The following is a 15574-nucleotide window of genomic DNA, read 5'->3' as shown; positions in this document are numbered from 1 at the left end:
TACAGTGAGCACGCCCCAGATTTTCAAAGAAAATGGAAAGAAAAACCTCGCAGCAAACTGTATCAGTAGCTTCAAGACCAGGTGCAAAGGATATTCCTTGACACCTGGAAACAGACAAAGGCTCATTATCTGCTTTAGATATCTGCCAGTACTTACATGTAAACCCTGAGAACGTGTTCTGATTTGGCAAGTGCTTGAGTATGCAGTTCCACTCCACTGTAACACGGGACCCACATACATTTGGTCACCACATTTAAGGCCAAAGCATAGAAACAGCAGATATGCCCAACACTTGGAAAAATTATTGTTAAAATGAAGGAAACAGTACATTTGGGTTTTTTTCCAGTTTTAATGTCTGAAAGATATCTTGCCTCTCTTTTTGTTGAAACATTAAAAAAATTAAAAATCCAACCCAGAGAAATAAGCCCAGCATAATTGTTTTCAGTCAAAATTATAAAAAAGTTTAGTAGTCATGAGTTGAAAGCAGTCCTACAACAGAAAATGTATTAGGCAACAGAGGATATAAGCAATTCCAGTAGCTAAAATAACACAGACATTATGGGATGCATAAGAAATTGACTGAGGGAGTTTGGTTTTACAGGAAAATAGTTTTCTCCCCAAAAATTCCTGGTCCACGAGAGCAGGTAATGGAAGAAAAAAAAATAAATATATATTTTAGCTCCAATCCTTAAAACACTTGTTTCCATACTCAGTGGAAATGGAAAGGTTTACCATCCATGTGGTACATAAAAGGGATAAAGACAAAAGGAATAATATGTTGTTTATTGGGTAGTAAATCATTCAATGATGTGAGGGGTTTCCATGGAACCAGCTCCTGTTTCCAGGATTCAAGAGACCGGCCTGCTCTACATCAAGTGACAGAATTACATGAAATGGCTTTTCAAATAATGGTACTTTCATGAAAGCTCATTTTGAGACATTTTAACTGGGACTCAGAGCTAAATTTAAAATGCTTTTCAAAAGAGTGGGGGTTTTTTCCACATTTTCCTGTACCATGCAAAACCATACATTGCAAAAATCATGTTTTAGGGTAGTAAGATTAACTTTTTCAAAACTACCATTTATTTAACAAGATTTAATTTGGCTTTCTCAGCAGCATTTCAAAGAAATGCAACATTTGAAGCATATGGCATTAAATATCCTTAATAGTATTCGTGGTAAGAAAGTATGAACAATACAGTAAATAAAAAAATTTAAAACCTGTAGAATCCTAGAACGGTTTGGAACAGACCTTACAGACCATCTAGGTTCCACTCCCCTGTCCTGGGCAGGGACACCTCCCACTAGACCTTGAACACCTCCAGGGATGGGGCAGCCACAGCTTCTCTGGGCAACCTGTTCCAGTGTCTCACCACCCTCACAGTAAAGAATTTCTTCCTAATCTCCAATCTAAATCTCCCCTCTTTCAGTTTAAAACCATTACCCCTCGTCCTATCGCTACACTCCCTTATAAAGAGTCCCTCCCCAGCTTTCCTGTAGGCCCCCTTCCCTTACTGGAAGGCTGCTATAAGGTCTCCCTGGAGCCTTCTCTTCTCCAGGCTGAACACCCCCAACTCCCTCAGCCTGTCCTCATAGGAGAGGTGCTCCAGCCCTCTCATCATCTTTGTGCCCCTCCTCTGGACCTGTTCCAACAGGTCCATGTCCTTCTTGTGCTGAGGACTCCAGAGCTGGACGCAGTACTGCAGGTGGGGTCTCACCAGAGCGGAGTAGAGGGGTAGAATCACCTCCCTCGGCCTGCTGGCCATTCTTCTTTTGATGTAGCCAAACTTGCAGGCAAACGGCCGTCCCTCTGAGGGAACCTGAGAGTAGGTGCTGGGCGTGCCCTACCAAAAGGAGGCATTCGCGTAGCGTGGCCTCCAGAGCAGCAGTACGGATCTCAGTGACGGCAGTGAGCACTCCACCCAAGAGGAACTGTCACGTAGCACCTGCCTCCTCACGTTACATGTGCTCCCTCATAGCCCGCTGCTGATCATTGAGAGCCGTGAACCTCTACACACCGGGTCAGCTCATTCCTGTGGTCGTGTTACTTTGCAAACAGCGTTTTGTTCTTATCAAGGCTTATGCTCAGATAGGCTCCATTCATCATCACCCCCACCTCTCACAAAAGAATGTGAAAAGCAGGACTGCAGAATCTGGGTAAGATAAAAGTTAGAGCTAAATCACACCAAGATCAGCACAAAACTCATTGTCTCCTCTGGCAGCTATACGCACAGCACAAACCGATCTCACGGAATTCCGAAGTAAAGAATAACATTTGTTGGATACTGTAGCAAAAGACCCTCTTTTTAAAGGAAAAATGTCATTGTGAAATGCTGAGAATTATGTAAGATTCCTATTGCAGAGATGATGAAAATATTCATTGAAAATTTCAAGCCACCACTAAAAAAGACGCTATTATCCAAAGGTCAAGGTCAAAACAAGACTGTTTCACCAAATTTCTCAAAGGTCAAAAGAAGAGGGAAAATTTAATACATAAATATATACATTCATCAAGTTGAAATAATAGTGATTCCAGAAACAGATTTGACAGAAGATCAAGCACAGTTTTCCCAGAAGTACAGTTTCTCAACTCAGCATTTCAGCGGTTTGCAGCAGCAAGGCTGTAATAACTGGCATAAAATTAAGCACAAGTTTAAGTGGTATAGTTACGAGTAAAATAAAAGAATCCAAATTACTAATACAAAATACACGACTGTAAGTAACAAAAAGAAAACAACAAACCAGATTTACTCTCTATGCAAAGTACTTGGCATGCATAAGCTTTTGACATTTAAATAACTGCCTGGCTATTGGGCGGAATTCAATAATAATTACATTTTGGATGACTGGGATAGAGAGAAAAAATTTCACAAACGCACGGATTGACAGTAGACTTTTATTAACATATCTTACAATGTCGATTACTGTATTCCTAGTTTTATACTCTTCTGATGTGTTATAAAGATTGATTTCGATTCTACAGTAATGTACTGTACTTAAATGATCATTCATACAGGGTATCACACCAGAACATTTGAGTAATACACGCACACGCCACTCTAGTTTGGACCTGTTATTTTTCAAGGTTAGCTTCATAAAGGAGGATTAAAAAAGTTATGGGGGAAATCAAAATTCTTGTTTAGCAGCATGCAAGGATATTCAAGTACAATTTTTCAACCAAGTGATTTTTTTTGTTGTTGTTGTTTTTAAATTGACTGGCGACTAATTCACCAGTACTAAAATAAACACTAAGAAATACCCAGATGTTAAAGTTAAGGCTAATAGTTTTACTTCACATCCATATGCACAACCAGAGAACATTCCATTTTAAATAAAACACGGTAATCAAATTCTGGATACGTCGTCTCTTGTAAATATAGCATTGGAGCTTCAAACTACAGATTACTCAAGTTCATGAGCCCTGTAATAATGTTATGCTGGAGACGTAAAGAATCTTTTTGCTCTTTAACCACACTTACAAAATGGCCTGATCTTCATAATGAGCAATGCAAAAATATTACAGGCAGAACTTATAATACAGTATCAAAAAAGTAATATTTTGGAAAAGACATAGCCATTTAGTTGGTGAAACAGAGTAATTCTAATCTTACAGGAAGTACTGTAATACTTTTGAAATATATATATATTTATATGTATGTATAAAAACCAGCATCCTTTGTTGTGGGGGGTTTTGAATTGCAGGTATCCAGAAAGACTCATTGTATTTACTTACTTTTCCTTTTGTCCATTCTCCTTGATTGCTATACAGTCATTTTATTTCCCCTATACACTTTTCACTAGTTCATGACTTCCCGGGGGGAACTGTTTTCCTTGTATATGTGGTTTTATCACAAGATGTTTTTATTTTACACATAGAAAGTCTATTTTACACGCAAGCTATGAAAGTCAAAACTACCAGGAACTGCTTGGTAGTACTGTATGAAATAGCCAACAAACGTCCAACACGTGTGAAAAACATTAGTAGCAATATATTACATACCAGTATTTTAACTAGAATCTTTCCTACTTACTTACACAGTGGGGTTTAGCCCAGTCATGCCTGTTCTCGTGAATTTTTTACCCCTCTAAGCATAATCTGTTTTGGCATTCATCCAGGGAGGTTGCACGTGCATTGGTTGTTCATCTAGGCTATCTCTCTCTTGACAGATTTTTTTTTTTCCCTTTTTAGGAAACCAAGCAGAAAGAACAGTGATTACTTTATAAACAAATACAATATAGAGGAACCTCCTGAACTGACAGGAAAGATAACAAAATTACATTTCATTTGCAGAATAGCCTGCACATTTCCAATCCAATCATTCTGGAACATACATCTGGTTTGAAGTGCCAGGCAGGCTTACGGTTGTTATGCTTGTAACTGGGGTCTGCTGTGTTGGGCGCCATACAAATTCTCTATATACAGCAATTTCTCTATCTGTTATCACTAACAGTTTATTCAATTGATACGGAAAAAAAATATCCTTTCTGAAAAAAAAAAAAAAAGAGGACGTGTTCTGGATTACATTAAGAGCAATAAGATACCTAATTTACAGCTATTTCACTTATTTATGGAGAAAAAAAATTACTAAATTCCTGAGAATGTGTAAGTTTTCAGAAATGCCTGAAATATTTCAATAGACCTCTCATGATAAGTGAAATACTCTTTAAAATTCAACTTTCAGACCAATTGTTACCATGCAGTCTCACAATCGTTTTACAAATACCGTCTAATTACAAGTACATATATCAAGCAAAAACCTCAAACCAACATAAAAAAGGCAAAGAAATTTTATCCAACATATTTAGTAGATGTAGTAGACATATACACTGTTTCAGCAAAAATTGCTAAAAACTCAACTCCACACAGAGAAAAATAAAAACCTGACAGCTATCCCTGGAGCCTCTAAACAGCTGTAAGTAAAATTTGTGCTTCTTAACAAGAATAGGCTTTAAAAAACAAAAGAAAAATGGACTACTGAGTGCAATCAGATTGCTCACACCATTCCGAGGATTTAATTGCAAATTATTGTATCATTAATTTAGTAGCAACAGCAGGTAATTTTGCAAAAATTTCACATGTTGACAAAGTTCCATTTCCCTTTTATGCCCATACCCCACTCCACCCCGAGCCAGAGCGCTAAACTCCCATACAATTAAAGCTATTGTCAGTCAAAATGCATTCATTCACGGTAACAGCAATGATACAGTGTGTAGATGATGATGGTGATTTACAAGCCATTATAATGTGGCCCCCATCTTTTATTGATATGATCAAAAGTATGAGACACCCACTGCTGCTCGAGCACTTTGTATCTTTCCTTGCATATGTAGAGAGGTTTACCACGCCTGTAGGGAAAAAAAAAAAAAAGAAAAAGAAAACCAAATGGTTAATAGGCCAAATAAATGGAAAACTGCTTCATTGCACAATCAACACACGATACTCATACAACTCTTTTCCCAAAGGAAGCGTACATTTTTATTGGTGAGGGGCTTTTGGTTTTGCTTTTAGTAAGGTAACTGCTGGGACTTCCCTTCCTCCCTCTGGGATAGCAAAATCCAGAAAACATCTCTTGTTCTCTCAGGCATGTGGAGCGTGGCAGCCACATCCTTCCCTACACTGGAATCCAACTGCATCGTTGGATTAAAGGCCAATCAACAGCTTTGGGAGAGAAGTGTTTCCCAACGCAACGCTCGGAATTGACCATCGTTGGGAATGGCAACAAAGGAATCTGGCTGTGGGATGACTGGTGTGTGTAACTCAATGATCACGATTACACCACCTTTGGGCCAAGAAAGAAAAAAAAATGCTCAGTCCACTTGCGCTAAGCGGGGATTTGCCACTCAAGGAAGGTAGCGATCTATTATTCTCTGTTATTGCATGTAGTGCATAACATAAAGTCAATCTACGCAGAGGAGCGACAATGAAACACACTTGTAATGAAAACATTACCTGAGATCTCTGTCTTCTTCCCCGTGTGCATCTAGATAAACAGAACCCCACAGGCAGAATCGATGGCCTCGTATGATGATGATTACAGATGCATTAATCAAAAGAAATATTCCTGTCCCAGCTCCACAGTTTTGAGAATGCTGTAATATTATGGATATAGAAAGGGAAGAGTGCAAAGATTCTGTTAGTGTCTGTCAACTTTATAACAAAAAGGATTTAAAAAACAGTAATTAGCTTTGCTTGAAATAACATACACATATTATTTCCTAAGAAACAGTTTGACAAAGGACAGCCTGCCCCAAAATTCTCCAAGCAAACTAGAACTCTGTATCTTCTGCTGCCGTAACAACACTTGCATCAAAAAAGGTTCCCTACTCAAAAAGGGAGGATATTCGTTATCATGTAAAAGCAGAATCACCTAACCAAAATGAGCAAAAATATTCCCTACAATATTTTGAATTTGTTGTTTCATAGCAAGCTGCAGAGCATGAACAAATACTTTTCACAGGTGGCAAGAGAAAGTATTCGGAAGCACTTAATATTACGTCTTTTACAATAGTCTCTATTGCTAACATCTGCTTTCTCTATCCATGCTCACAGATCTAGTCTATGGATCTACAAATCTAGTAAAAAAATATTTTTTTTAATAATTCTTGCTTGCTTCAATATGTCATTCATCTCTATGAAAGGCATGACCTGTATTAATCAATTCATTTTAGCAATTAAAAAATGCGCTCTTCCTATGTAGTTTTATTACAATTAGAGACTAGAATCCCATCAACTGTAAAAAAAATTAATTATTTATATTTTTAATTCTTTTTTTTAGAACTTTCTGTTTTCATGAAGCTTGACACCTTAAATATTAACTGTTAGTTCTATTTTAACTTTTGCCCACCCCTCCCTCTCCCACCGTATTAGCAGCACGATAGAGAAAGGTGAGTTAAAACAATTTCTAAAAGGTCCAAGATCCCTCGGAAATTTCTTTGGGTTTGATTTTTTGCCCCACTTGTAAAAATCTCCCCGACAAATTCCCCTCACTTTTGTAAAGCCCATGTAGTTCCAGCCTTCTACTAACTGTTCTGTGGCCAGAAAGAGAAGAGCCGTCACAGCAAACCCTTATGACAGGCAGGAAACCAATACTGGTTAGATGCTGTCTAACTCGGCTTCCTGAAAGAATTTACATATACGCTGACTAGAAAAATTTGCTGCTGAATTCAAGTCAAAGGCCTTAAGATGACGCTTGTCTAGCTATAGTCTGTAGATCACTAGTAGATGGCCAGGTATATCAGAAAGTATTCTATAAAAGGAAAAAACCAAACCCATACATTGATATTGTTATGTACGTAGAAAGCAAGGAAATAAAACAGGAAAATTAAAATAATATACGAATAATCAGAACATAGACAAATTTCAACTGCTTATGAATCAAAACCGTGTGTCAACATCAGACACAATGGCTTTGTAAGAGGTTTTCAGTCCTCACTCAAAGGTGAAATAGGCTATAGGCTTAAAAAGGTGAATAAAATTGCTCTCTAGAATCCAGTCTAGGTCCATCTATCTGAAATAAGCATTAAATATTATTATTGAGGTTGGACTAGATGACCTTTAAAGGTCCCTTTCAACCCAAACTATTCTACAATTCTCTGATTATATAAATGTGTTTTGGAAAGAAACCCATCAAAACTGAGCAATGGAGTTCAAAACTATGCGTGAGCGTGAGAATCAATTACAGAATTTGAATGAGCTCTCTCTTACCAGTACACATTCACAGTAACTCTGTTGTTTGCAGCATAGTCCTTTCAAGCATACAAAAGTACCGCAAACTAGACAAACAGCAGGGTCTTTAGGAACCTTGGTACAAACAGTACAAGTCTTTCTGTGATAATACTGAAAAATGGTATTATAATTCTCAGGCAGCTGAAGGAGGCGTGGCAAGTCCCACTTAGGCTCCTGGATAAGCAAAACCTGCAAATAAGATAAGAACAATGTTTCAGTTCTGCACATTCATTGATGCATTTCTATTTTCTAAGCAAAGAGACTACCAAAGAAAGGAAGCATGCAGTTTAAAAGTCTCTCACTTTTGCATTTCACAAATTTAGAAGTCAAAAGTCACCTTGCAATAGTCCCCTGCCTCTGGCTGAACACCCTCCCCAACTGTGGTCACGTTTCGTCTTTCGTAATGGGTGCCAAACGCACGCTGGCCTTTTCCCAAGGACGTTTTCTAAATGTGATGCTTTTTAAGCACAAAAATCTTCATAGCTAAACCAAGAGGATTAAGACTGATCTAAAGGGAAGACTCCCACTCCCCACACTGAGTCATTTTGGTAACATCACCACACTACTGCCAAACCCTGGCACTGACTACTAAAGCCGTCTCCTACCCAAAATTTAGACTAAAACTTTCCAAACCAGAACTGAAGTTAGGCTCTGTATTTGAAGCCATCTGCCTGATTTCCAAAACCGTTGCACGCATAAATTTTGAGGCCATTAGGAACTTTATCAGTACTCATAAATTTTAGATAAGGCAGGCACTACCTAAATGCTGGTTTCAAACCTAACTCTTCTCTTTTGCTCTTATAAACGCTGTCCCATTTTATGGGGGTTTTCTACTCATTTTTACTGGCTTCATAACTGATGGGCATAGGGGTCAGATGAGATCTTTCTTGCAAGGTATAAGATTTTTTTGAAGAGTGCATGACCTCAAAACATGACTTGCAAAAAAAAAAAAAAAAAAAAAAAAACACACCACCAAAAAAAACCCCCAACCAAACCGCATTTGTACCCGGTTCCTTTTCAATCATAGAAAGAACATGATCAGTTTCACTGCACTCTCTCTCAAATGCCTATCTGATTGGCAGCAACGGTATTTATTTTGAGATTAATCTGAATACTCAAGTTTTCACTGACAATAGCCTAATTCATGCCTGCAAACATGCAAAGGCAGGTGCAGATCGTGTTGCAGAGGGAAGAATGCCTCTGGCTTGCCTTTTTAACACCATAAACTTAGGAGAGGGGGGACTTGAATGGTTGAGATGCAGCTGCTTCATAAAAACAATGCAGTAATGTTGAAACATTTCCATTTCACAACTGATATTCCAATTGCACCGATTCAGGTCATGGTATTTTCCTTTAACCTTCAGAGAAGATGTACCATCTTTTATCAGTCAACGATTAAACAGCTTTTATTCTTTTGATCTTTTTCAGTATTGCAAATGAAGATGCTCAAAAATATCAATGTCTAACAGGCAAGAAAAACTTTGGATAAGTATTTTCTTAAAAGACAAAGTTTCTGGTAAATGCCCTTGACAGGCTTCAGGAGCAGAAGATACGGGAACGCTTAGTATCATCTAAGGACAGCGTTTCTATTCTCTGTCTCCAGCAATCGTATAAAAAAAAAAAAAAAAACAGATAGGTTTTCTTATTCCTGTTTCTAACGAATCCAACCCACATTCGCAAACTAATACTTCTGATCACGATTTCTTTGTCGTTTACAAGACAGGTTCTCAGATCCTTATCCAAAGCAACAGCGTCTGTGTATAGTGAATCAAGCAATAAATAGCTGCTTCCCCATCAGCACTATTTTGGAAGAAGTAATTTTGCCACATACCTTTACTTGATCTGGTTGTCTGTCTGCAAACAAAGCCAATTCTGAGCACCACTGGGATATCATGTCAAATGCTGGCACTGGCCAATCGAGACAAGAGGCACTGGTGAACGGATGAGCCGACTGAAAAGGTGGTAACAGACCCAGGCAGCTTGCGAGAACTGTGAATTCTTCATCTTCCTTTTAGGTACGAAACCAGAGAGGTTTAGATTAATACCTACACTCGAAAATTTTAAATAGTTTATTAAAAATGTATCTCTTCCAATAAAAAAAAAGTAAAGACGTTCTAGCACAATGATGCTAATAGTTGTGTTCACAGACACAGAAAAGCTTCCATTTTTTTCAGATTACCTCAAACTGGATTCTCAAAACACAACTAAAAAAAAAAATAAATAAAACCACCCCAAAAAAACGCACACACAAAACCCCCCACAAAACCAGAGATACAAAAAACACAAACAAAAAAAGAAACCCCAAACTCCCCAATAATTTCCTTCCTCTTTAGCACCCCGAACTGGCTCGGAGTTGTTCAGAGATGAGATGGTTTTGAGGCAAGGAAACGAGGGAGCTGCCCTGCAGCAAACTCTACTGAAATCAGTCATGGAACTTAAACACAACTGTCCGCTGATGCAATGGCTCTAGAATGAAGTCCAAGGATTAACAGGCATTAAGCAAAATCAGGACTGAATTCCAGTCTGTGTGGAAATTACGCTGAGTCTGCAAATGCCAGACAAGTTTTAAAAGTATGTTGGTATTTTATGAGACTGGCATCTACAACCTGATAAAATAAGCATGTAAATGCTGAATTTTAAGAATACAGTACCATTTTTCAGGGAAACTGTCTTGAAAACAAATTTAGAGAAGACAAACGAGACTGCGGAGCAATGCTATAAAATATGATTTTTCTTTTTTTGAAAAAATACCTTAGGATAGAAATATATACCATGAAAAAGATACCTTCAAAGTCTCATTTTTGATCTCTAGCTTTGAAATGGAAACATTTGAGTGTGCCCCTCTCAATCTGTACCTGGCAACTAGGTAAATCCCCTCCAAAAAGATGGTGTTGCAGAAGGCTTGTGATCCTGAGGAAAGGCAGGCAGAACTGCTGCAGGTAGCACTCTACAGAATCAGGATTCACCTGCGGGGGAAGGAAGCAATTACTCAGTTCTGCCCCAAATAAGTTGTCTCTTATCTAAGAAACTCCAATATGAACCAAATTTTAAGCACGCTGTAGAAACCACTGCAGCAAACATACATTCCAAAGGCCAGCATTTCACTAAGAATTTGAAAGAATTCAGTGGGTTTTCTTTCCCTCTTGGCAAATGTTTTTTCTACTTAAGCATTCAGTTTTTCCAAATTTCTGACAGGTCTTTCAGACATATGAACAAGCCCTACAATTATAAGAAGTATTTGTCAATAACTTTCTCGACACAGCACTGGCCATATACGATTTTAGTCAAAGAAAGATTTGCACAGGCAAACTGTCCCAAAGGGACGTGCTTTGATCTAGAAAATAGAGTTGTACTGCAGTCTTTAGCAAGATCAGAGAAAAATCATTATAACAACGAGGCTGAAACACTTAAATAAGAGACAGAAAGGGGACATGCTGGATAAATTCTCAAGAGATTTGCCAATACCACCGTTAATTCTTCAGCCTCTTCTTCTTCATAGATCTTCCCCTTAGACAGCTCAGAAATCACGTGACCCAGCAACACTTCCCAAGATTTTTCTCCGCTGGATGCATTCTGCAAATAAGAACAGAAGACATCCAAAATGCACTGGTCACGAAAAGGAGAAAAAGTTTATGTAAAAGTTAACAGTGATGAAGTACATTTCCTTTTGATCAACTCACAAATTTTGACCTAGGTACGCATTGCTTAAAAAAAAAAAAAAAAAAAATTCTACAGAAAAGGACAGCATTTAGCTCAGAGTGAAATGTAAATTGCTACTTCAATTACATATCTTCTACACTGAGTGTTAGATGAAAACACTTTTATAATGCTGCATTTCCCATGTTTTTTCTGTGAGTATAAAAAATGCTTACTTTAAAATGAGGAAGAATCACTTTATGGATACATCGTGTTTTGACAGAATTTGAATTCTAACACAACTAATTAAAAGAAACATTAGTAATTTTCTAAAATGTACCAAGCAGAAAGAGTTACAAAACACTTGCTATGTATTTTAATTCGAAATGAGTCTATCGGAAAATGGAAAATTACGTATGGAATGAACAATATTACTAAAGATGGGGGGGGGAAGTAGTGGAAAGAATAAATGGCCACTTAGCTTTGTGCTGTAGCATTTACATTTAAAGGCAATGATTATAGAAAGCCATCAGAAACAGAAAGCAGTATTCCCATAAATATTCTTCTTTTAAGTCATAATAAATTCTACCCAGGAAAAACATGATTGGATGTGAATTTTGAGCTCTATCAGTAAATCCTCAGCATAACAAACAATGAGGAGGTGAACGTTACTGGAATTCTTTAGAAAAAATTCCAAAGCAACTAGGTGAGAGTAAATATATATAGACTTCAGTAAGTAACAATGTATGTCATTCATCAGTTGGTTTCTTTAGTGCCTTTGGACAGACATCAATTATAACTGTTAGTTGTAGACGGGGTCTTCACCCTTCAGCCTCGGGAAGGCAGACTTGCTGTTTATCTCATAGTCTAAGAACCAGAAGGCAACGCACATTTAAATCAGCAGTTAGGGCAAACCTTTCGTCTACATTATTCCTGGAAGCTCACTCCACCGGCATTCACAGTGTGCTGCTTATGACCCCCATAAGGCACCTTGCAAAGATAACGAGAGTGAAGTTGGGAATCAGAAGTAGAATATCCACCTCATCCCTCCTGAGAAATTCAACTCAATGTTGTTTGATCATTTGGCATGAATACAGAAGAAAGATTTCAGTTTGTGTTTAATGTCTGGAATACCAAACTGAAAAAGATTCACTTGGCATTCTCCATGGACCAAAGGTAAGTAAGGTGTGATCTGTGTAGTCATCCTGGGATCAAAAAGTCAGTATCAGCAGCACATAAGAAAAAGCCGGCCTGAATCATACATTTTAAAAACCAGCTTCCCCCACGATGTGCAAAGAGAAGGAAGTCATCTGAGGGCTATGTCTAAGTTCAAGAAGAACAGAGCTGCCAGAGGGCTGGGAGAGAGGCACAGGGAGCTGCGTGATCCCGCTGGCCGGTGCTCAGTGCTCAGGACTGTGACTCAGACCCTCTCGCACACAGACGGGATCCAGGCAGCAACGTTATGTAGAAGAAGGATCAGGAAACTGGAAAGACATCTGGGCAAACTGGCACATGGGACTTTTGCAAAGCCTCTGCGCTTGGGGTGGATCATCACTAGGGTGGGATGGAAGCCAAGAAGGAAGTAAGCGTAGGAGTCCCTGAAGGCCTGAGGATGATGCAGAGATCACCCCAAGCCCATACTGCCAAGCTGCTGTCAGAAGCTGGACCTTTGCGCACAGATGATCTACACGAGAGAGACATGAGGAAGGAGGCGGATTTTTTCAAGGGAGAGTGTGAAATACTGGCAGCCCGGAGCAGTCTCCGTATCTGCCTCCTGCCTCTTTTGCTCTCCCCCTTGGCAAACTGTCAGCCTTCAACAGGCTTCTCACAGAAGTCAAAATTCTCAAACTGACAGAAGTTAATCTGTTGTGCTATTTGAATACACTAAATCACAACATCCATTCACAGTAACATAGTGTGTAATGTGCTACTATTTCCCACTCGGCCTTACCATCCATCAGAGACAAGCACGCTAGTGAAAATTCCACTAAAATCGATGGTCTTTAATATCAAAAGAGATGGCTGCTTCATAAATCCATTATCTGAGCCATTATCATAATTTGCGAGCCTCAAGTACAAACTGCTTTATGTGAAGCAAATGCTTTCCCGTGCTTCTATAAGAAAACATCTTAGTTATTAATAGGTAGCAAGCCCACCTACCACATGCCCTAAGTCTATTTTCATACATAAAATCTCTCACTGTAGACAGAAAATTAAGCATTGTAAATACATAATTCAGATAAACTCCGACCTCTGCTACTAAGAAAAAGGCAGTCCGTGTTTATCATATGGATTATGAAAGAATGTCAGCTGGTAACACTTCAGTCTATTTATACACTCTCTACTGCAAACTTTAAACTGCAAAATTATCTATCACTTGGGAATCACTTAAATGAATAGAAAAATGGAAAAATCCCCTCATCAGCAACAATACCAAGCGAACGTTCTTGAAATTCAAAGAAAACTGGAAGAAGGGGGTGGAGAGGGAGCTAACAAAATGCAGTACTGCCCAGTAATCTCAAATGCTTAATTCAAGTCCAGGAAAAAACAATCCCACATAGTAGTGGGGACATAATTTGTCCTTAATACCTTGGAGCTGTGACTGACCAGTATGACAAATCTGACTTATATGTGAAAAGCAGGTCGTGGTTCTCAGCGTGCATTCCATTTTACAGCCAACATGATCTAAGGCCCAGCTGTTGCATAAAGCGGTATTCCTCCTCCCATTTCCTCTCCTGGCCCCAACACTTCCATCCTTTCCCTGGGTCTGGCACTGGCACTCTTCTGACCTTCTGGGGAATCGATCCGTGGAGCATAAACCTAGCTGAAGGATTAAACGATTGCCAGCGCAGGGAACTGTGTCTTTTGGTGGGAATGGGCATTCAACCAGTTAAGCTGAAGTAGCACGATGCACCTTCGCTTTACTTGTAACTTCTATCAAAACGCAAGAAAAGGATAGTGAAATACCTACCTGCCTAGCCTACAAATTTCCTTTTCTTCATCACACCAGCACTCTAGGCCACATATTGAGAGAAATTTATATGGCTAGCCACGAATAGCATGAACAAATAAGAAAAAGACAAGGTTGGTTTTTGCCCCCCACCAACAGGCTTGCCTGCTTTTCCTGTAAAGGAGTGGAGGAGATCAACCCACGGTTTTCCTCGGAAGGCTGCAATTTCACAGGAAGGAAAGCTGCATTTACTCGGTATCACTGCAAAAAATTCAAGCTGAAACTATAGAGGTACAGCCTCAAATCTGAAGCTCAGTTTTGGAACTAGGCATTGACTGTGAAGCTCTTAAGTCTCATCACATACCAAGACCTGCAAAAATTGCACACGCAGAAACAAAATACTGGATTTTTGTGAAGCAGAAGCAAATTATATGCAAAGTAGAAGTATCTGTTATATTCCTACCAAAAATACATAAGCAAAAATTCGTAAATGTTTTAATAAATTAACCAACCTTTTTGAGAGCTTCTGACTCTTTCCATGCCATCCGATCTTCAGCGCTGCACTTAACAGAAAGTGCTGCCAAGGCTTGAGTATACAGTAAAGTGAACAGCACTTTTATAATGCAGGTGAAGTGTTCTGTAAAACAAAAAAGTCATTTTTACACAGTTGATATTTTTAGCAAATATACTGATTGCAGGGTTTCTAGTTATGGAAATGATGCTTCTCAAATTAAAAGCAAGCGCTATACAAGAAGTACGAACCCCCAAAACATACAAAACAACACAAATATGGCTTTCAAACACGACTTGGCAGCTGTAGTGAATGGAACAAGCACAGGGCAAGTAATTTTCCGCCACTCCATATGTTCATCTTAATCCTGATCAGCAGTGACTTCCTCCATGGGACCTGGCGACATTACAAAACCCTATTTTGTCCAAACGTAACATCAAGTCAAGCTACTGATTACTGACAGCTACAACGAATTCTGTGCCGCAGATGTAAGCAAATGCGTATCCTACCATCTCTTCTGGCAATGATTAAACCGTCTGGGGTAAGTTACATTCATACAATTACTGGAAAAGTTAAGTAAAAAGAAGTCACTGCAAGAAGGACATTTCGCACACCTGTGTTTCTATTCCCTCACGTCCAAGCTATGGATCCAGCTGCACAAGACTTGCTGCGAATCACTCTTTCCTGCATCCATATTTACTGGACGTTACGTGAATACAGAAGGAGGACAAAAGAGAGACTGTCATTTTAG

General features: G+C 38.9%; 1 protein-coding gene across 9 annotated transcripts in view; it reads right to left on the bottom strand.

Annotated features, from left to right (window-relative positions):
- Positions 1-2456: 2456 nt before the first annotated feature.
- The window catches only part of UBR3 (ubiquitin protein ligase E3 component n-recognin 3), a 113686-nt gene continuing 100568 nt past the window's right edge, over positions 2457-15574 (bottom strand). For 8 of the 9 annotated variants that reach the window (XM_054209914.1, XM_054209916.1, XM_054209917.1 and 5 more), the window contains 7 exons: positions 14825-14949; positions 11192-11299; positions 10582-10692; positions 9558-9734; positions 7706-7915; positions 5951-6090; positions 2457-5346 (listed from right to left, as the gene is read on the bottom strand). In XM_054209914.1, coding sequence (XP_054065889.1) covers positions 5229-5346; positions 5951-6090; positions 7706-7915; positions 9558-9734; positions 10582-10692; positions 11192-11299; positions 14825-14949 — 989 coding nt within the window. In that variant the 3' untranslated portion in view covers positions 2457-5228. The remainder of the gene's footprint in view (positions 5347-5950; positions 6091-7705; positions 7916-9557; positions 9735-10581; positions 10693-11191; positions 11300-14824; positions 14950-15574) is intronic. The other variant, XM_054209915.1, reaches the window with a different exon arrangement.

Source organism: Rissa tridactyla, chromosome 7 (genome assembly GCF_028500815.1).
Source record: "Rissa tridactyla isolate bRisTri1 chromosome 7, bRisTri1.patW.cur.20221130, whole genome shotgun sequence".
In the NCBI taxonomy this organism is placed as follows: Eukaryota; Metazoa; Chordata; class Aves; order Charadriiformes; family Laridae; genus Rissa; species Rissa tridactyla.
This window is presented reverse-complemented; position numbering and strand designations above follow the sequence as displayed.